The sequence below is a fragment of the Danio aesculapii genome, chromosome 9 (assembly GCF_903798145.1).
Source record: "Danio aesculapii chromosome 9, fDanAes4.1, whole genome shotgun sequence".
In the NCBI taxonomy this organism is placed as follows: Eukaryota; Metazoa; Chordata; class Actinopteri; order Cypriniformes; family Danionidae; genus Danio; species Danio aesculapii.
Window position 1 is genome coordinate 26456299 of NC_079443.1, and position 24170 is coordinate 26480468.

The 24170-nt window shown below is 37.7% G+C and overlaps 1 protein-coding gene across 1 annotated transcript in view; it reads right to left on the reverse strand.

Moving 5' to 3' along the window:
• The window catches only part of htr2aa (5-hydroxytryptamine (serotonin) receptor 2A, genome duplicate a), a 50794-nt gene extending 48176 nt beyond the window's left edge, over nt 1-2618 (reverse strand). The window contains exon 1 of the mRNA XM_056465117.1: nt 1790-2618. Coding sequence (XP_056321092.1) covers nt 1790-2258 — 469 coding nt within the window. The 5' untranslated portion in view covers nt 2259-2618. The remainder of the gene's footprint in view (nt 1-1789) is intronic.
• Nucleotides 2619-24170: the final 21552 nt, after the last annotated feature.

Genomic DNA, 24170 nt, shown 5'->3' on the forward strand with positions numbered 1-24170 from the left:
GTGATCCTGCTGGTTATTTATTCAAATCTTATGGCACTGCCAGAATTTCAACAGATGAAAGATTTGTGATTCTGGACCACAAATAATTTCAACGTAAGTCTTATGTTCACAATAATATTTCTGACAATAGCCAAAAAATACATTGTATAGGTCAAAATTACTGATTTTTCTTTTATACTAAAAATCGTTAGAATATTAAGTGGATTTCCAAGAAAATATTTTGAAAGTTTCCTCCTGTTAATATATGGAATTCAGATGCAAAATCCTCTAAAAGCCGTTTGACATTTCAAAAATAAAGATTTTTATTCTGTGCTCCTGTGTGTGGCTATAGTAATTTCAAGTTTATGGCAAAGAATGCACTCTTTTAAAGGATTTTAAAATGAAATGTCAACATAAACATACAGTAGGAGTCAAATGCTCATTTTCGATGGACATTTCAGATGGCACTTCATATCAAAACTCTTTATATCAAAACTCTTTTTGATTATGAATGATGATTATGAAAAAAGAAATCGAATAGTTTGTGCATTGGTAAGCACTTCAACAACTTTACAGACAAGTTTCTCAGTATTTGCATTTTTTGAACCCTCAGATGCCACATTTTCAAATAGTTGTATCTCCGCCAAATATTGTCTAATCCTAACAAAGTATGGAAAGCTTATTTTTGCAGCTTTCAGGGGTATAAACATGAAAAATAATTGCGCTTATGACTGGTTTGTTTATCAAAGGTCACATTTTTGTTCACAATGGCCATTAATAAGCTGTCATTAAACATGTCAAACCTGTGATCAAAGACTAGATTTTGCCTGTATTATAAACCAAATTATGGCCAAAATTGGAGTGTGTGTACCCAGCTTTAAGCTTTTGTAAAACACACACACACACACACACACATAAGCATTGCCTTTATCAGTATTTAGCTTTCAAAGCCAAATACTCTTGCACCTTGCTTATTTTCAAAATGTGTCAAAATGAAATTAAATGATTTTGTTTTCAGGTGCAAATATCTATTTTTTTTTCAAAATAATGTCTTGTTTTTTTAAAATGTAACATTATTTTGTAGTTATGTAAACATAGCCTTTGTAAAAACAAAAAAAGCAAAGGTTTAAAAAATTCTCAAATAATACTTCCATTGTCAACAAGCATGTCATGTCCCGCTCATCCCTAGCCATCACACTTTCACATCTTTTAATGATATTGATTTTGTTAGCAGTTGAAAGGGGAATTCCTGAATACACCACAGGATGGTGCCACGATTTAGTGAGAAAAGACATAATCACGAAACGCTTGCAGCCAATAAAACAACATATATTACATAAAAACTTAACGTCATGCTCGTCAGTTTACCAGCATCATGTCAAATACTGTTTCTCTATGGAATTGGGTTGATCAGTGTAAACCATGTCCAACGAGTGCCGTTCCAGTTGTTATTTTCAAACAGGAGTTGAGAACAATCCCAAAGTGTGTGGTGGGAAAATTCTGTCAGTGCCCTATTAAAATCAGCCACATCTGCACATCTAAACTTTTCCAGTGGAAACTCATATAGCAATAACTCTTTATAAGCTTCCAATATAGTTGCTGGAAACTATTTCAGCCTAATACTGTAGATAAACACTCATTCCACCCGATATTGATGTTACTACAAACATACCACACATTACTGCTATTTAGGATCACATGAATGTTCAACAATGAGTGAAAGGCTCACATCCAGACATCAGTGCCTAAGGAATCAATGACTGACTTCAGTGCACACCTATTACCGGTGTCAAAATCGAAGCAGACTTACCATACACAATGGTCACCATGGAGACTGGCATGACCAGAAGTCCCAGAAGCATATCTGCCACCGCAAGTGACATGAGGAAGTAATTGGTGGCGTTCTGCAGTTTTCTTTCCAGATTGACGGCCATGATTACTAAAATGTTCCCAGCCACCGTAACAATGACCACAACCAAAATCAGCAGCGCAGCCCAGTTTTTGCGATCTAACTCCTCTTTAGTCGTCTCGCCGTTGCACCTTTGCGATGACAGCAGTTCTGTCCTTTCGCTGGAAGTGGCAATCATGGATAGATTGGGAAAGAGGGATGCTTCTCTGTCAGTCCAGCTTCTGTTACAGCCGATTGAACTGTTATGGACCACATTACCCAGCATGATGTCCGGGCTCGGAGTCCAGGAGTCAGGGTCAAAGGGCATCAGGTTTGAAGAGGTCAACACGCTTTTGGGCACCGGTTTTGAAATATTGACATGCAAGTTCATAATGTCCCACACTGAGAGCCTCTCGAAAGCAAAAGTTTGTTACCTCCCGAGTTCACTTAGAGGCGATGCATTCTTCATGGCATCTTTCAAGCAGTCGTTGGCTCCAGAGCTTTGCTTCATTCTGTCCTCTTTGAAAACACTTCCTTCTACTCTTTCGCTGTCACCAAAAAGCCTGAAAAAGCCTGGAAAATGTCAGGTGTGGAGATAAAACGCCGTTCCCTTAATCCGTGCATTTCTGAAAGCGCAGTGTGTCTGTTAAGTGAAGTCTTCTGGCTCCTTTCTGTTGTCGTTGTCAGAACACAACAGATTTTGTGAGCTGGATGACCTGCTAGTTGAGCGCGTGTCTCTCTCGCTCCCTCTGTCTGCTCTCTCTGGCTGTGAGCGGAGCTATAGTGGAGTCTGGTCCTCCTCAAGCCAGTGATCATTCTGCTCAATCCAGCTGTGCTGAGAGAGGGAGAGAGAGAGAGGGAGAGAGAAAGAGAGAGAGAGACTGAAGTGTGTGTCAGGGGTGTAGTGAAACTTCCTCAGGTGTTCCCTCTTTCTTCTGCACCTGCTCCTGGAACTAGCAAGACAAATCGCGGAGCTTATTTAATGTGACAGGCGACACACATACACACACTTCACTTTGCTAGAGGCCCAAAGAAAAAGTGATTGATGGAAAAAGGAAAGATTAGGAAAACATTCAGACAAAGATATAAACACACAAACCTACCATGAGAAAAGAAATATGGTTCAGACTGGCTAAATGTATCATAACTCATTCATTCATTTTTTTTTTTCGGCTTAGTTAATCTGGGGTCGCCACAGTGAAATGAACCGCCAACTTATCCAGCATATGTTTTATGCAGCGGATACCCTTCCAGCTGCAACCCATCACTGGGAAACATCAATACACACTCATTCACACACATACACTACGGTCAATTTAGCTTACCCAATTCACCTATACCACATGTCTTTGGACTTGTTGGGGAAACCGGAGCACCTGGAGGAAACCCACACGAACACGGGGAGAAAATGCAAACTCCACACAAAAATGCCAACTGACCCAGCCAAGGCTAGAATCAGCAAACTTCTTGCTGTGAGGTGATTGTGCTACCCACTGTGCCACTGTGACACCCTGTATCACAACTGCTGGAATAAATAGTTGTTGTCTCTGTCTTTCTATTCATTTGTCTAAACATCCATCTGTCTGTCCATCTATGAGGTGTATCCATCCATTATTACTCACTCACTTTCTTTCAGTTTATTCCCTTCTTTTATCAGAGGTCGCCACAGTAGAATGAAACACCAATTACTCTGGCATATGTTTTACCACAACTAAAAACCAACACTAACAGTATTCCAACCTGTGTGACCCCACAGTGCTGGGAAACTCAACCATTATCCCTTTCTCTAAATGTCTGTCTATCCCTTTATACACTCATCTATCCATAGTTAAGTCTATCTGCTCTATGAATTGTACATATTCATATCCAAACATTTATATATTTGTAAATCTATCTATTCATATAACATATATATCGATCTATCCCTTCCTTTTTGTCCATCTATCCATATTTAAGCTTCTGTCAGTGCTTCTGTCTATACATCCTTCCACCATCCATCCATCTGTCTACCCATCTATTAATGCCTGTTCCATTTATCTGTTCATACATTCATAAATCCATGTTACCCTCTATCTGTTCATCCATTAATTTATACATCACTTTGTATATTTGTCCATCTATACATATTTAAGCGTGCCTGTTCTTCTATGTAAACATTAATCTATCTATCCATACATCCATTCATTCATCCTTCTGTCTATATACAGTCTTATGCAAAAATTTGGGCACCCCTCTGTGGCTGCATAATAATATGCTCTTTCTTCATAAGAGATCACAGTGAAATGCCATTCAATTTCTAGAGAAAGCTAGATATTGTTGTATTTTCCAGACAGAAATATGTAGTGTAGCAGTTTTGAGATGTGTGAAATTAAATTAAGGTGGAAAAATAGGTTATGCTAAAGTTTGGGCACCCTCTCTTTTGTGTGGATTTCAAACCTGTAGTCACTTAATGCTTATTGGTTACAACACAAAATTGGTTTGAGTGACTCAGTGAACCTTAACAATCTTAACACCGGTATAACCAGTCATGAAAAAGGATATTTAAGATAGCTGATTGCTAGCTGTGCTTCTCCTTATTGTGAACCTGAAAGTAGCAACATGGGAACCTCAAGACAACTTCATAATGACCTAAAAACTAGGATAATTCACCAACATGAATTAGAAGAAGGATGCAAAAAGCTGTCACAACGGTTTAAAGTCTCTATCTCCACAGTCAGAAATATAGTAAGAAAATGTAAGGCTACAGGGACAGTTCTTGTGAAGGAAAGATGTTCTAGACCAAGAAAAATATCTGAAAGCAAAGAATGGTTAGAATGGTCACAGACAAACAACAGACCACCTGCAAAGAGCTCCAGGAATACCTTGCTGCTGGAAATATCATTGTACATAATTCCACTGACCAGCACACTTTTCACAAAGAACAGCTCAATGGAAGGTGATGCAGAGGAAGCCTTTTCTGCATTCTGCCGACAAGAAGACTCATTTGAGGTATGCAAAGGCTCATCTAGACAAGTCTGAATCATTTTGGAGAAATATACAGTGGACAGATGTCACAACCATAGACGCTTTGCATGGAGGAAAAAGAACACAGCATTCCAGGAGAAGAACCTGCTCCCTACTGTAAAATATGGGGGGGGGGGGGGGGGGGGGGGGGGGGGGTCCATCATGCTGTGTGGATGTGTGGCAAGCACAGATACTGGAAACCTTGTCAAAGTTAAAACTCTGATGGATTCCACCCAGTAACAGCAGATTCTGAAGAATAATGTTCAGGAATCAGTCAAGAGGCTCAAGTTACAGCACGGTTGGATGTTTCAGCAGGACAATGACCCAAAACACAATTCTAGATCTACCAAGGAATTCATGCTCAGATACAATACAATGTTTTAAAATGGCCATCCCAGTCTCTAGACTTAAACATCATCAAAAATCCATGGATTGATTTGAAAAGGGCTATCATGCTCAGCACCTTTCAAACCTGACTGAACTGGAGAAACTTCGCAAGGAAGAATGATCCAAAATGCCTTCAGCAAGAATTCAGGGACTTATCCTTGACTATAAGAAGCGTTCACAGGCTGTTATTACAGCAAAAGGTGGCTGTACAAAAGACTGATTTCATTATTCACATTCATCCATCTATCCCATATTTAAATGTCATTCTGTCTCTCTATCTAATCATCCACCTTCCATACATACATCCATCCATTCATCTTTTTATTCATCTCTCTATCTGTTTTTTTCATTAACTTCTTTCTACCTACCCCATCTAACTGTTCATATTTTCACCTTTCCATATTTAAATGTCTGTCAGTCCATCAATCCATCCATCCATCCATCCATCCATCCATTTATCTTCCTATTCATCCCTCTATCTATTCATTTATTCATCAACTTCAGTCTACTCACCCAGTCTAATATATTCATTCACCTTTCCATATTTAAATGCCTGTCAGTACATCAATCTAGCCATCCTTCCATCCACCCATCCATCCATTTATCTTTCTATTCATCCATCTATCTGTTCATTTATTCATCAACTTCTTTCTATCTACCCCCTTTAACCATCTACCTATTCACCTTTCCATATTTAAATGTCTGTCAGTCCATCAATCCATCCATCCATGCATCCATCCATCCATCCATAATTTAACTTTCTATTCATCCCTCTATCTATTCATTTATTCATCAACTGCTGTCTATTTAACCATATCTAACCATATATCCATTTAGCTTTTCATATTTAAATGTCTTTCAGTTCATCCATCTATCCATCCATCCATCCTGAATCTATTCATCCATTCATCTATCCACCCATGTATTCCTTGTATCTGTTCATCCATTTATCTATAGATCCCTCTATCTGCTTTTTCATCTATCCACATTCAAAAATCTATCTCCTGATCGATACATCTATTCATTCCTTCATTTCTAAACACATCCTTATAAAGTAAATCTGTTTATCTACCCTCTATTTATTCATCCACCCTTCTTCCCACAAATACATATCAGTCATGTTCCATATAATCTTAACCCCCCCCCCCCCCTCTCTCTCTCTCTCTTTCTCTCTCCCCTTCTCCTCCTCCCACTCTTATTATTTACATTTGAACTGTCTCATTACCCCCAGCACTGTACCGCTTATCTTCTTTTTTGTTGTACATCTAACCTGGCAGTTCTGTCCTGTAGAATAAACGTTTGTATGTGAATGTGTGTGTGTGTGTGGCTGTGGTGAAAAAGAAAAGTATCATCCCAAACACATGAGCATGTGTGTTTGTGTAGACCATGAAAACAAGACTCTGATAATAAATGAACCTGCCAGATGTTGACTTTTAATAGCTGACTGTCAATTAGATCTCACCTTCTGATGAGCACCGCATACATTCAATCTGTACAGAAGACACACACATGCAAGCTGATGCTTCAGCAAACAAAAGGACGATTGAATTGACCTTTGAATTATTCTCAGTACAAAAGAGGGATGCTAAATGTTGTGTGCATTCAGACACAAAGACAGAAAATGACTTTGTTGAAACATTCGGCTCTGACGCACAAATAAGAGTCTATCGTTGGTCATCCAGCACTTAGTTTCAGTCCAGTACCTGAATGTCTAAATGATGGAAATACTTGCAAATAATAATCTCAGCGCTATAACAGAATGCCTTCGGTCTTTATTCGGCTCGGTTCATTAGCAGCACAAATGAAACTTGCTGAGGTGCAGTAATGAATAAGTTATGCAAATATCAAAAGCACATTTTCAGCTACATGCTTTTCTTGCCTCATTTCTCAGCTCTAACTGTATTTTGGCTGACATTTTTTGCTACAGTGATGCTTTTGTCAGAGCGTACAGACATGCAGATTACTTAATAAATGGCAGCAGGCTGTTGAATTTCTGATTTAAGAGTTGTGTTCCCGTGAGTAATGTATGTTTACATGGGCAGCAGTATTCCATTATTTACACTGATTTAGAATATAACATTAAAACAGACATGTGTTATTATCTTTATCTGGCTATGGTCATGCTCAAAATAGTCTTGTACACTTAGACTGATGACAGAAGGACTGGAAACTTTGGTAGCTTTGTATCATCCGCCCAGGTAAGCGATCAGCTGGTTAGCAAGAAAAGGAACGACATCATACTGCCCCATAGCGTTCGTTTGAAAGACGAAATGCAGCCATATGTAGCTCTGGCTACATAATTCACGATCTTCCGAAACGTATATAGAGCTACGTTTTCAGAATGAGCCCGTGTTGGAACTAAACTGAACTTCAACTGTGAAAACTGGACTGACACAGTTTCAATTTTAATTAATTATAACTTCTATGTTAAGCTGCTTTGACACAATCCACATTGCAAACGCGCTGTAAAAATAAAGATGAATTGAATTGAACTATGTTATATGACTGACAGGCTATCCAACCAAAAACGTTTCATTCTGTGCCACGTCATAATTGTGAGCATGGAAATATCCTCAGAGTAACAGTCCTTTTTCATCTGTTCAGACTTTTTTCCAGGTGGGCTGATTAAGACTGCTGCACACTTGATTCCAAGAAATCCTTTATATTTAAACCAATAAGAGGTTAAAACAGACAACTGTGGGTCTGCTAAAGTCTTTCCAGAAAAGCACGCATCAGACGTTTAGCTAAAGGTCTGTGGGTAGTACTTGGCATGACGTCTGAGGCTGAGACTTTGCTTAAAGTGAACATAAATTGAATTAAGATATATGGAGTATTCCTATTGTAATCCCATTATTGAAGTGCAGTATAGGCATGTTAATCATACTTTTAAAATCATGTAGGGCTTTTCACCGTATTTTGTGACAGCACACACACACACACATGGCAGTGGTCAACCATTTGACTGCAAACAGAAGATCATTGTACTCACTGTCTGTGAACTCCATATAAAACTTCCATAAATAAAAAATGAAGCACCCAAAACTGTATCTGTTACCACAATGTGGACAAGCTGTATGTTCATAAGCAAAATTCTGTAGGAAATGTCAGATGGCATGATAATGGTGTGTCATAATAATCAATTATGAATTCATTCATTCATTTTCCTTTAGCTTAGTTCCTTATTTATCAGGGGTCACCACAGCAGAATAAACCGCCAACTATTCCAGCATATGTATTACATAACGGATGCCCTTCCAGCCGCAACCCAATATTGGAAAACACCCATACACCCTCACATTTACACACACTCTCATACACTGTGGCTAATTTAGTTCCCCCAATTCTCTTATAGCACGTGTTTAGATTGTAGGGGAAACCAGAGCACCTAAAGGAAACCCACACGAACATGGGGAGGACATGCAAACTCCACACAGAAATGCCAACTGACCCAGCTGGTACTCAAACCAGCTGTAAGGTGACAGCGCTAACCACTGAGCCACCGTGCCACCCCTCTATGTATTATAACATGCAAAATGGGAACATGTAGGAAATATTCACCTTAATCCTAACATCGCCTTATTCAGAATAAATTAAATAATTTGATTGATGATGTCCATGTAAACGTACCCACCGTTACACCACACTGAATTGAATGTCATCAAGTTCACGCAGAGTACAATGTTCACGTGAGTCATTTAAAGTTGAAGCTATAATCTCGTAATAACAGAGAGCATGAGCTGTTGCGCTGCACACCATCAACACGACTCCAGGTCAGTGGACAGAACATCAGCTCTAGCCCTGCAGCGCTGCTTTCCACTCAGATATCAGCAAACTCGCTGCCACTCACAGCCAGTTGTTGCCATGGAAAGGCTTTGTCGCCAACAATGCATTCAATAGGGAATGAGATAACCAAACGATAATCACATTGTTGCTTCTTTTTTGACCTATCACAGGCTCATAACCATGGAGATGCTCAGTGCTCCAGCAGATAAGAACAAAGAGAGCGCAAAAGCCAAGAGGCTGTCTTCAGAAATAGAAAAACAAATTGAAAAATAAAGAATGCAAATGCCATTTAATCTAGAAGATAATAAGCTAATGCGTATTTCTGTGGCAGAAAAACTGTAAAAACTGTATGAAATATTTAAATATCTTATTAGTGCAGGAATACATTTTTCATGCTCTATATAAATAGTTGGCATCAGCTTGGCTACTTTGAAGCTTGTATAGAAATTATTTAGAAATGATGTATGACTAAGGTCTTAAATAATCCTTTGTTGCCCTTGGCTCTAAAAGTGCTGCAGTCCCACACCACATTCCAAAAACAGAATCTAATTTAAATAACCATTCAAAATGCATTACAAAGGCATCTTCTTAATCTGCGCACTGCATAGCACAGATTTTTCTGTCATTTGTTTGTGCTATCAATAACACGGGATGAAAAGCAAAGTCTTGAAACTGCTAATCTAAGCAAACGCGACCTGAATATTAAAGTTATGGGTGTAGATGCAGTCGAACAAAGTGTTGCGTTTAATTTAGTGTGTTTATTTTAATAATGTGATTAATAGTGTTGTGTTAAATTTCAGAGAAAATAAAATATAATAATAATGAATCTTGGTCATTAGATTGTTTTTTATGGATTATTTGAGTCATTTGGTCATGTTAATTTTTATATTTTCCTTAATTCTTCTGCTAATTAAATTTTTTACTTAAAAAAAATCATATTGTTTTAAATATGCCAATACAAATGTTATGCAAATTCGTTTTTGACAAATGCTTGTTAATTTACAAACTTTTTTTTTCTTTTGTCAAACCAACCTTTTTGACCTTAAATACTTAGTTTCCTTTATTAACTAAGTTAATTTTTCAAGTTAATGATATTTGACATGTTGGCTAATGGTCGCATTAAATTTTTTATTGACAAATCCATCATATTAATAAATTCTGTACCTTTTGTTTTGCATGGTTTGAAACCCTGCAGTGCATTTCATGATGTTGAGGAAGGTCATATATTTCATATATATATTTAAAATGTAATATAAGTTTAATATATAACATGTAATATATTTTATCATCTAATTTTAGCTCAAAGTTTAACTCAAAAGTAATATAAAAGTAATCCAAAAAGTTTTTCACTTTTTTCATGGTTTTTCCATTTTTGTCTCATTTTCTTTTATTTTATTCACATAATATCACTATTTAATGCTACAGGTTTGTTTGATTTTAGTTTATATATCTTCCAGTAGAAAAAAGTGTTAACATGGAAAGCTAACAAAAATAAATCTAATAAACACAATAATAAAATGTCACAAAATCTTACTTTTTTTTAGTCTTCAGACCTGAATGTACACTACCTGACAAAAGTCTAGTGGCCTATCCAGGTTTTAGGAACAACAAATAATAATTTGACTTCTAGTTGATCATTTGGTATCAGAAGTAGCTCATATGAAAGCCAAAGGCATCTAGATTACATTTATTTGACAAAAATAAAATATAATCATGCCTTTATTTTTAATTATTTAATTAGGACAGTAAGGTCTGCCCTTGCTTAGACAAAAGTCTTGTCACTTAACAGAAATAATGTACAGTATAGAATATAAAGTCATGGTGCAGTGGAAAAAGAATTAATACTGTGTATGACTCCCATGAGCTTGGAGGACTGCATCCATACGTCTCTGTAATGACTAAAATAACTTACTAATAAAGTCATCTGGAATGGCAAAGGAATCATGCAATTCTGCAGTATTTGTGATGATCAGGATGCAGTTCAACAGATGATTCGATTCATCAGAAAAATCTACCTTCTGCCACTTTTCTAAATGATCAACTAGACGTCAAAATATTAAATTTTGCTTCTACAACTGGGATCGACGACAAGACTTTTGTCAGGTAGTGTATATCAGACTGAACAATTGGGAAATCATGTAAAAAGTTAACTGACTTCAAACATTCCCCTAAGTAAGTTGCTGAACTAAATCAGACAGTCTCTTCACTAGATAGCAGCTCAGATGACAGCAAATGTCAGATTCTTCTTTTTAATTGTTACTCCAAAAATAAAATCGCAGTCGCCACAATGGAGATTACATGAACAGTTTGAGTTTTACATAATGCTCATTTCCCCTGTTTGCCACTCATTCCCTACCACCATCATCATCTGTGAGTGTTTTTATGCTTGTGAATAAATATAAACAGTCAGTCTCAGTCAACACCTCTTGTTGGCGCAATCTGTTCCTTTCCATCCTGTGAATCATCTGTGAACGACTTGAAATCTTCTCAATTTGCTCAAATTAACTACTAAGATGTCCAAAAAGCGTAGGTGTACACAGCAATGCCATTCACTGTCATGAAGTTAAGTTTAAATGTGTATTGCTAAAGGAAAGCTTGTAGCTTCAAATAACAAAAGCACTTGTGACATCTTCAAAATCCAACCTCAGTGCTTCTGCATGAATGCATTAATGTCACTGCAAGAGTCAAACAGAGATAATTCAACGTCAGATTATTCACTGACATCCCAGACAAATCTCTTCTTTCTGTCATGCATCGTCTTTTCTGCAGCAGCATTTTTTATTTATTTATTTTAACATCTGAACACACTGAAGCATTTAAACTGCGTCTAAAAACTAAAATCAATAGGAACAAGAGAGCCAGCTTGTGATGATGTCCACTCTTGGTATGCTAAATTTTTTGCCTCCTTTTGTCTGTGTTCAAATGGGACACTCTAAGTCTCCAAGATGCACTGATTGACTCAGCTTGGCAAAACATAAATTTCACAAAGTGGATAATACCTCACATTTGTATTCTAAAACTTGAAAGGAAAAACAGCAGTGATGTTATAATGCGGATGTTGTGGCAGGAGCAAATCCAAATCCTTTAAAAATGGATGGGGGGAGGGGGAGGTTAGGAGGGTATTATCTCTATAGTATTTCAAGAAACAAAACAATCTCTCACTAGTCTCTGACAGAACATAACTAGTCTCCTGATAGTCTCCCATAGGACATAACTACTCTCACTGGTCTCTCACAGGACATACCTCGTCTCTGACAGGACATAACTAGTCTCCTGCTAGTCTCCCATAGGATATAATGCTCTCACTAGTCTCTCACAGGACATAACTAGTCTTTAACTGGTCTCTCACAGGACATAACAAGTCTCTGACAGGACATAACTAGTCTCCTGATAGTGTTCCATAGGACATAACTACTCTAGTCTCTCACAGGACATAACTACTCTCACTAGTTTCTCACAGGACATAACTAGTCTCTCACTGGTCTCTCACAGGACATAACAAGTCTCTGACAGGACATAACTAGTCTCCTGATAGTCTCCCATAGGACATAACTACTCTTACAGGGCATAACAAGTCTCTGACAGGACATAACTGGTCTCCTGATAGTCTCCCATAGGACATAACTTCTCACTAGTCTCTTCCAGGACATAACTTGTCTCCCGATAGTCTCTCACAGGATATAACTACTCTCACTAGTCTCTCACAGGACTACTCTTACAGGGCATAACAAGTCTCTGACAGGACATAACTAGTCTCCTAACAGTCTTCCATTGGATATAACTACTCTCATAGGACATAACTAGTCTCTGACTGATCTCTCAAAGGACATAACAAGTCTCTAACAGGACGTAACTAGTCTCCTGATAGTTTCCCACAGGATATAACTACTCTCACTAGTCTCTCACAGGACATAACTAGTCCCTCACTAGTCTCTCATAGGACATAAGTCTCTGACAGGACATAGTCTCCAAATAGTCTCCCATGCACAGGATATAACTAGTCTCTCACTGGTCTCTCACAGGACATAACAAGTCTCTGACAGGACATAACTAGTCTCCTGATAGTCTCCCAAAGGACATAACTGCTCTTATAAGTCTCTCACAGGACATAACAAGTCTCTGACAGGACCTAACTAGTCTCCCACGGGATATAACTACTCTCACTAGTCTCTCACAAGACATAACGAGTCTCTCACTGGTCTCTCACAGGACATAACAAGTCTTTCACAGGACATAACTAGTCTACTGATAGTCTCCCACAGGATATAACTACTCTCACCAGTCTCTCACAGGACATCACTAGTCTCTTACTAGTCTCTAGCAAGACACCATTCGTCTTTCACGGGACATAACTAGTCTCCTGATAGTCTCCCAAAGGACATAAATGCTCTTATAAGTCTCTCACAGGACATAACAAGTCTCTGACAGGACCTAACTAGTCTCCCACAGGATATAACTACTCTCACTAGTCTCCCATAGGGCATAACTGCTCTTACTAGTCTCTCACAGGACATAACAAGTCTCTGACATGACATAACAAGTCTCCCGATAGTCTCCCACAGGATATAACTACTCTCACTAGTCTCTCACAGGACATCACTAGTCTCTTACTAGTCTCTAGCAAGACATTATTAGTCTTTCACAGGACTAGTCTCTCACTGATCTCTCAAGGGACATCACTAGTCTCTCACTAGTCTCTAGCAGGACATTACTAGTCTCTCACAGGTAATTACTAGGGTCTAACAAGTTTCTCACAGGGACATCACCAGTCTCTCACAAGTGGCAAAAACTCTTTGTCTTTGTCACCGATGACTTTTTAGAGATTTTCAATCAGGTTTAGATCAGGAATCTTGTTTGGCCATTTCATTACGTTTGCAGCTTCACAAGTTTTTCTACATAATGGGGCTCATTTCCTGTATGAAAACTGCTGGCTAATTGAGTGATGAATGAAGGGAAGGAACCACACATTTCTGAAGGAGCTTTTGATCTTAGTTTGCATTTAATCTGCCATGCTGCTTTATAAGTATATATTATCTGTCGATGTAATTCGCAGATGATCCCTAAAACTGCGTGCATCAATGTCCGGCGAACATCAAACCTAAAACCAACTTTATCGAGCTAATTTAGCTGTCTTTCAAAGATTTTAGTACTAACAAGTTGTTAACGTCACAAGACCTAATACAGTACACAATACGACTTGATCACAAGGCCTACCGTACTTAAGCTGCAGTTTCTCTGTCCATCGAAGAAGCCCGCGACTCCTGCTGACAGACGGATGTTTGACGGTTGGTTATCATGTGTGCTCTGTTCCTCTTGTTGTACCAATGCAGCAGCTGCTTCACGTGAAAGCTGACTAACAGTTTCTGCCATTTTACTTCTGTTATATACATTAGTAACTCACGCTGTCCATCCATCAAAACAGTGCTTCTGCCCTCAGGCTCTGTGAAAGCGCTCAACATCACTTGAATAAGCCCCTCCCACTGATTAGCATAGGCTTTGCATACAGGTTGAAGTTGAAAATTAAATCGAAAATGAAAACTCAAATAAAAAGGTGTCAATAAAAGGAAAGCTTAAATTGACATTTTAATTTGAATTGTGTCACTATTATATCGTGAACATTAATAACACGCTTTGTAAAAATTTTATTTTTCAGTTTGGCTTTTCATTTTAATATTGACAGTCTTGATGCGGAAATGCAGTGAAAAGGAAATGTTCGGAAACTTTATTTTAATTATCGATTTGACGGGGATGATGTGTTGTCATAGTGAAAATGAAAATTAAATAATTGAAATTCATTTTCAATTTTGGCAGATATTTTGCGAAGTGTTTTAAATTGAAATTGTTAATCTGATTTTCATTTTTATTTCCAATGTTTATTTGATTTATTTAAAATTGGCAGGACTTACCTTCCATATATTAGAGGCTCAAAACCTACAGCAGAAAACAACCCTAAACCATCACACTTCCTTCTGCACATTTAATGAACTTTGTAATACACTTTGGGTTCAGCTTTTTCCCAGTTTGCTGACCATTGCACCATTTCTCTGTCCACATAACATGCATTCTCCTATCGTTCATTTTCCTTTCATGGATGACCAGCATTTTGGGGTGTCTCGAATGAGTTACAAAAATTATTGTTACAATATTCTAAAAATAAATTTGCATGTTCTCGTGTGGGTTTCCTTCGGGTGCTCCGGTTTCCCCCACAAGTCCAAAAAACATGGTATAGGTGAATTGGGTAAACTAAATTGTCCATAATGTATATGTGTGAATGAGTGTGAATGGATGTTTCCCAGTGTTGAGTTCGAGCTGAAAGGGCATCCGCTGCATAAAACATATGCTAGATAAGTTGGCGGTTCATTTCGCTGTGGTGACCCCAGATTAGTAAAGGGAGTAAGCTGAAAAGAAAATGATTGAATGAATATTCTAAATATTACAAATTTGAAATGACCAGCTTGTTTTGTATGATTAGGTCTCCGTTTAATCTTCACCGGATGAACCTGCTGTCAGTGGACTTAAGTCAGTTTAGAAATCCTCACCATGTTGAAGTGAAAATTAAAATATTAGGCTGCCAGTTAAATAGGGTTTGTCAGATAATTCAAGAATTTACCAAGAGGTGCCAGACTACCACCAATAACTGGGAGAAATCTGAAACTGTTCCTAATTTTGATCAGTGTTTCCACTGTGCTTCAGAATGTTTGTAATTGTGAAATATGCTTTAAAACTGCTCTTTCACTGCTAGGATAAATTAAAACAAGAAAAAGTTCTGATCTCAAAATTCAGGAAAGGTTGTTCTAATCTAGTCTAATCGAATCGCTACTGTATAAGATTGGATAGAAACAATAAAATATTCAATTCAATTCATCTTTATTTGTATAGCGCTTTTACAATGTAGACTGTGTCAAAGCAGCTTCACAGAGAAGATCATAGTAAATTGAAACAGTGTCAGTTCAGTTTTCTGTGTTTAAGTTCAGTTCAGTTTAGCTCAGTTCAGTGTGGTTTAATAATCACTACTGAGAGTCCAAACACTGAAGAGCAAAACCATCGATGCACAGCTCTACAGATCCCGAACCATGCAAGTCAGTGGCGAGAGCGGCAAGGAAAAAACTTCACCAATTGGCGAAAGTGAAGAACTAAAAAACCTCGAGAGAAACCAGGCTCAGTTGGGCACTACCATTTCTTCTATGGCAAAACGGTTGTGCAGAGCTGCAGTCTGGGCACTGGAGAAGCTGGACGTCAGCTTTTGATGAAATACTTTTGATGAAATATGCTATTAAAACTAAAAGGATCCAAACAAATAAACAAAATATTCTGCAATATTCTTGTTACATTATGATTTAATTGCTTCATCTATGAGAAGCAAATAGAGCAATTAAAATTGCTTGTCACAGCTGCGGTTCTGTGATTTCGATCCATGCCAACACATCCACTCTCTCTCTCTCTCTCTGTGTTTGTCTATGTATGTGTGGTGCCTGTATGTTGTCCTTTGTGCTTTCCTTTATTTGTAACTCAATCACAAGATGCCAATCAAATATTTTTGCCATTTCATTTGTAATGAATTAACTCATGGTTCAAGATCTTGGTCAGTTTGCAAACCCCTTCTTATGTTCACACCCCAACTGGCACTCGTTTGACTGACGACAGTCAACAAACCTCCTCAGCAAATGCCAAATAATAAATAAGAGTCTACTGCCATGAAACAGAGCAGTCAGAGAATCAGAAGTGGACATCTGGAGGAACTTCCCCAGACAATTCTACAAGGAAAAACATCTGTTAAACATCATGAATATACAACTTAAAAACAAATGTCTCTAACTGTATTATAGCCAATCAGTCAGACATAACCAAATGACTGAATAAACAAATAAATGTCAAGTATATAATGTACATTTATGAGAATAAATATAAATTGTAAATGATTGTGAAAAATGTAACCAAAAAACCTAAATTATATACAGCTAAAATAAATGTAAATGTAAAGTGATTATATCAGTGCTTGCCATTTTATCTTGTAATTTGCAGATGATTATTATTGAGCTTGGAAAACATAATAAGTAAGCACCTGATTTCTAAAATAAGATTTAATTTTACAGTGATGCTGGACATGACAGGTGTTATGATGACCAGTAAAAAAAGGCCAAGAGGGGTCTTCATTACAGATGTTGGAAGATGTGATTTGCTGATCGGGAGAATATATCGCTCAGACTAAATACATCAAGGGATCTGTGGGATAGAGTCTGTGATATCAGGGGACCAAAGTGTTTAAGTGGTGTTTTATGAGGGCTGTATATATATATGTGTATGTGTGAGTATAGCAGCCAGGCTCATGAAATATATGTAGCCTGTGGCAACATTTTGGGGGGAAAATTATATTGATTTATATTAGATCGCTTTTTTGCAAGTTTTGACAAAACAATGTTAAAACCTTCCATGTGACTTTAGTGGTTCAGTTGTAATGTGTGCGTGTGTGTGTGCGTGGGAGAGAGAAAGAGAGAGAGATGTGTTTGTATATATAGTGATCAAGCTAAAAGCTCAAGATCAGGTTGATTGTATATATTCATTCATTCATTCATTTTCTTTTCGGCTTAGTCCCTTCATTAATCTGGGGTCACCACAGCAGAATGAACTGCCAACTTATCCAGCACATGTTTTACACAGCGGATGGCCTTCCAGCCACAACTCATCTCTGGGAAACATCCATACACACTCATACACTACAGACAATTTAGCCCACCCAATTCACCTGTACCACATGTCTTTGGACTGTGGGGGAAACCGGAGCACCTGGAGGAAACCCACACGAACGCAGGGAGAACATGCAAACTCCACACAGAAACGCCAACTCACCCAGCCGAGGCTCGAACCAGCGACCTTCTTGCTGTGAGGCGACAGCACTACTTACTGCGCCACTGTGTCGCCCTGCATATATTTAATTCCCTGTAAATACACTACCTGACAAAAGTCTTGTTGTCTATCCAAGTTTTAGAAACAACAAATAATAATTTGACTTCTAGTTGAGCATTTGATATCAGAAGTGGCTTATATAAAAGGCAAAGGCCTCTAGATTAGATTTATTTTACCAAAATAAAATATAATCATGCCTTGTTTTTTAATTATATAATTAGGTCAGTAAGGTCTGACTTTGCTTAGACAAAAGTCTTGTCAGAAATAATGTACAGTATAGAATATAAAGTCATGGTGCAGTGGAAAAATAATTACTATTGTGTATGACTCCCATGAGCTTAAAGGACTGCATCCATTCGTCTCTGCAATGACTCAAATAACTTATTAATAAAGTCATATGGAATGGCAAAGGAATTTTTCTTGCAGGACTCAAAGAGTTCATCAAGATTATTTGAATCCTCCTCCATTGTACCCCAGGCATGCTTAATAATGTTCATATCTGGTGACCGGGCTGGCCAATCCTCTTGACCTTCTTTGGTTTCAGGAACTTTGATGTGGATGCTGAAGTATGAGAAGGGGTACTATCCTGCTATCCTGAAGAATATGCCCTAATGTAATGGCCACCACAAATGTATTGATCCCTCAGGCTGTTGATGTTGCCATCCACTCTGCTAATCTCTCACATGCCCCATATTGAATGTATCCCGAAACCATGATTTTTCCGTCACTAAATTTGACTGAATTCTGTCAGAATCTTGGGTCCACATGGGTTCCAATAGGTCTTGTGCAGTATTTGTGATGATTGGGGTGCAGATCATCAGATGGTTCATACTAAAAATACCTTCTGCCACTTTTGCAATTGATCAACTAGAAGTCAAGTTATTATTTGTGGCTCTTACAACTGGCCAACAAGACTTTTGTCAGGTAGTGTATATTTTGTCCTTGAACTTAACCTGCTGTAGTACCAACAATTGCTCTGCATTCAAGCACGCTCTACTGGAATCACCTCCCATTTCAACTGAAAACTGTATAAACTCCTATGCATACCAACATTTTTTAGTTTTGCAGAAATGTTAGTAGAGGCATTATTTTCCATGAGCATTGGGTTGCAAACTGTATATTTAAGCTTGAACCCTACAAACACATATCATATGTAAAAATGGTCTTAGATTGCTTAATGACCTCCTGAGATCTTTTTGATATTTGTATCTTCAAAATGCCTAAAACATCCATCATCGAAGAAACGACAAAATTGCTTTCTCTTTGCAAACAGGCCTCCACCTGTCCCTGTCTGATTAAAAAAATACAGAAATAAATAAATAACTTCCCTATGGTCTTTGATTCTCACTTGTTTGTTGTTGAGCCGTTCCATCCCACCGGCCTCCAGTGATGGATGACCTCTCTTTTGTTTCTTCATAAATTTTCCACCTTACAGCAGACACAGATGCCAAGCCACATTACAACATTCAGTTGGACGACTTGCTTCTTATGCTCAAAGAGGTGGAAAAAGCTATGAGGGAATCTGGGCACGATATGAGTAGCAGTCTTCCTACAGATATTAACCTATGTGAACATAAATCTTTCAGGAAGTTATTGTCATACATCAGGCCATAATTTGTGAAATAAATGTTTATAACAAATGTACACATTTCTATTTTCTCCCACAAAAGAAATAGTCTTGTTGTTGTGTGTAAGCTTTGTGTTTGAAGTGCACCTTTTGTGCTTTGTGCTTTTGTAATAGTACCTTTCATGTTGCCTGCAATACATGGTTGTGTTCTAAATAATAATGTATTGAAAAGGGTGACTAAAGCTCAAAAATCTTAATAACTTTTATTTCAGCACACCAACTGGACAAATCCACACAACATTCCAGTCTAAATCAAAACAATACTTATAATTTTAAATTACAGAAAGTGAATAAAAACAAACATAAGGCTGATCAAAAATAGCAGTGTTCAAGTGAAAGGTTATAACTAGATTTTTCAGAACTCCACAAATAATTTCAAAATGGAACCCTTCCTGCTCTAACAAGTGCTGGAGAAATTGTGGTCAGAATATTGGTAACCACACCCATATTCTGTGGTCATGTCCGAAATTAAGTAACTATTGGAAAGACGTATTTAATGCCCTTAAGGAAATCCTCCATTATGAATTTTCTGAAGATCCCACAGTTGCTCTGCTAGGTGTATGCCCCGAGGGCTTCGATGGCAGATTAAAAATTTACTTATTACAAATCTTACTTGCTGCAGCTTTGAAGTGCATCACATGCAGAAGGCAAAATTCTGAACCTCCATCATATAATGCTTGGATTCAAAAAGTGGGAACTATATCTAATGGAACAAATAACAAATGCATTACGACTTCAAAAAAAAACATCTTCCTAAAGAGATGGTCTCCTGTCATGCCTCTAATTCTTCAATAATGAGCTATACTGAACTCTGCAAACTATCGGAGAACAAGGACACCTTTTTCTTCCTTTCTTCACTTTATCTTTTTTATTTATTTATTTATATATATTTATTTATTTATTTAATTTTTTTCCAAATTTGTATTGTTTTAATTATTATTATAATTGTTGTTGTATAAAAAAAAATTCTTTCTTTTATATGTCCTAAGGACGCTTTCTGTTCTGTACATGTATTTACAACCATTTTGGTAGATAGAAATCGATGGTCTAACATGTAAAAAAAACTGTTACACTATATTGTACTCCATGCAATGTTGTATTCTCTAATAAAAATAAGTAAAAATATATATATTTACTATCTTAACTGTAAAAAGCTTGAAGATCCAACTTTTCCTGTGAATTACTGAACTAATATTTAGTTTCATAACCATCATATCTGAGAACTGCTTCACATTTGTGTTGCATAGAATCAACAAAATTTCAGGTCTGCCAGCCCAACAGGTCTGCCATCCCAGGACGACTGCCGAGTTGGTATCCCTCCAGGAACGTGGTTGAGAAATGCTCCCTTAAAGTATTCTGATGTTACATAGGCCCTATATTGTAGTGGGACAAGTAAACTTGTGTTAAGGTCTGGGGATGGGGAAGGCCACTCCATAACATTAATTTTGTTAATCGTGAACCAACATGCTGCTTGCTTACTTGTGTATTTGACATTGTTGTCTTGTTGTAAAAAAAAAAAAAAATTAAGGGCATTTCCTCTTTGACATAGGGCAGCAACATGATCCCTTAAAGCAGTGTTTCTAAACCTCGTTCCTGAAGGACCACCAACACTGCATGTTTTGGATGTCTTCTTCGTCTTTCACACCCATTACAGGTCTTTCAGTCAATGCTAATAAGCTGATGATCTGAGTGTTTGTTTAAGGAGACATGAAAAATGTGCAGAGTTGGTAGTCCTTCAAGAACCTGGTTGAGAAACACTGCCTTAAAGTAATCTGTTACATAGGCTCAATATTGTAGTAAAAGAAGCATCCCTATTTCATGATGCTTGCACCATGCTTCACTGTCTTCACAGTGTACCGTGGACTGAATTCACTGTTTAGGGGCCACAGACAGTTTTGTTACAGTAGGTGACCCCCAAACAAATATTTCAAAATAAGTTAATACAAAATGGTTTCTTGTTTTAACCATTGCAGTTACAAATATGTACATATATATTTGTTTAAATATATTCAATTTAATTTTGTATATGTATTCATACACAAAATTTTATATATTTACAATTCACAAATGAACTCATATATTGTATGTCATATATGTAATGTGCATAGTTTGATCTATGTAGCAAATTTCTATATGGCCATGCACTTTCTTTTCTCCAGAACCAGTAGTGTATGTCACACACTGTAAAAACACACCAACAAATCCAATGCATCTTACACAACTCTCTTTTTTCTCATTTACATACCAAATATTCAAACACACAGTAGGTGCTGCGTGTATTTTCCTGCTTTGTTGTGTGACTGCCTGTGGTTAATTCTTCAAGGCTCTGCTCATAGCCTGTTCTCGAGTGACGCTGTGTGCACATTGATCTCAAGCCTCTATGTCTTGGCAGCAGGTCGCTCAGCTCTCCTATGAAGCCTTTCTGCCCTTTAAGTGAGTCGTGTTTCCTGCACAAAAGCAGACAGGAGTACGAGGACACGACATGCTAACACGCTAACTCACCCTCTGCTCCCTTCTGTCTTTATTGAGCTCCTTCACCTGCAGAGCTCCACATCACAAAAAATGATCTTCTGCTGGTCCCCATGAGGAAGCAGCTTTTTTGTTCTTTTTTTCCATTGAAGTAAGGGAAGATAAAAGCAAGACGGAGAGCAGAGGAATCATAGCCATTCAAATGTAGGAGTGCATGCTTCCTACGGTTTTTGAGGCAATATCTAAGTATTGGCACATGGCCAATTAGGCATTTTTATTATCTGTTTATATATGCAGTGATGGGAAAAAAATAAGAGACCAGTTGAACATATAGTCCATCAAGAATTCATGTATTATCTTATGTTCAGAATGGTAGTTTTGCATTCACAATTTTATAAACATGTCTGAAAAAATGGCACCTTTTACTTAATTTATACAACAAAAAAAATGCTCAAAATGACTGATATTTTCAATTTGAAAGAAATGTCAGCAGTTGAACCAATACAGAACTACTGAATTAATAAAAGTGTGCTTTATTTTTTTTTCCATTATATAATTATACTCTACTAAAGTCCAGCAAATTACAAATCAATTTAATTAAGTTAAACTTGCTCTAAACCTTTGAGTAGTAGTGTATATAGAAGTAGGCTCACCGGCCACTTTATTAGGTACAACTGTCCAACTGTTCATTACTGCAAATTTCTAATCAGCCAATCACATGGGAGCAAATCAATGCATTTAGGCTTGTAGACATGGCCAAGATGATCTGAGGAGACTTCAGAGGAGAATGGTCAGACTGGTTTGAGCTGACAGTAACTCAAATAACCACTCGTTACAACTGAGGTATGCAGAAGAGCATCCCTGAATGCACAACACGTCAAACCTTGAGACTGATGGGCTACAGCAGCAGAAGACCACACCGGGTACCACTCCTGTCAGCTAAGAACAGGAAACTGAGGCTACAATTCACACAGGCTCACCAAAATTGGACAAAAGAAGATTGCAAAAACGTTGCCTGGTCTGATGAGTCTCTATTTCTGCTGCGACATTATGGTAGGGTCAGAATTTGGCGTCAACAAAATGAAAGCATGTATCTATCCTGTTTTGTGTCAATGGTTCAGGCTGGTGGTGTAATGGTGTGGGGGACATTTTCTTGGCACACTTTGGGCCCATTAGTATCAATTGAGCATTGTGTCAACACCACATCCTACCTGAATGTTGTTGCTGACCATGTCCATCTCTTTATGACCACAGTGTACCCATCTTCTGAAGGCTACTTCCAGCAGGATAATGGTTTCTTGAACATGACAATAAGTTCACTGTACTCATATGGCCTCAACAGTCACCAGACCTCAACCCAATAGAGCACCTTTGGGATGAGGGGGAACAGGAGATTCGCATCATGGATGTGCAGCCGACAAATCTGCAGCATATGCGGGATGCTATCATGTCAATATGGACCAAAATCTCTGAGGAATATTTCCACGACCTGTTGAATCTATGCCACGAAGGATTAAGGCAGTTCTGAAGGGAAAAGGGAGTCCAACCCGGTACTAGTAAGGTGTACCTAATAAAGTGGCCGGTGAGTGTATGCTAGTGGTATGTAATATTTAAATAAATAAATGTAATTTAATTAAATAACAACTAGGTCCACAACACCCCTGAATAAGAACACTAAAACACCTACATATGTTACTATTAAAAGTATGTTCAAAGTGTGGCATGATTATTATGACGTTAAATTATAAATCTATTTACAAAAATCATATTTTGCTAGTAACAGAGCATGATTCACGTACACTGGTTTGTTACCTTTGATTCAACATAAAAAAATATATTTTCCATCCTGTCAAAAGAGACTGGCTTCTATTTCCCCGTGCTAATGCACTAACCTCAGGTCACAGAAAGGAGAAAATGCAAAACAGAAAAATGGTGAGTCACCTCTCAAACGCGTTATGCAATATATCCTCCAGCACAGAGTCTCAAGATTGGACTTGTCCTTTGAGTTTCACAGAGGACAGCACTGCACATCTGTCAATTTTTATGACATGTGAGAATTGAAAACCAACAATCTATTTATTCTAGTTTAAACCTATTGATTCGGTGAGCTCTGTCTTAAGCACTGCGGAG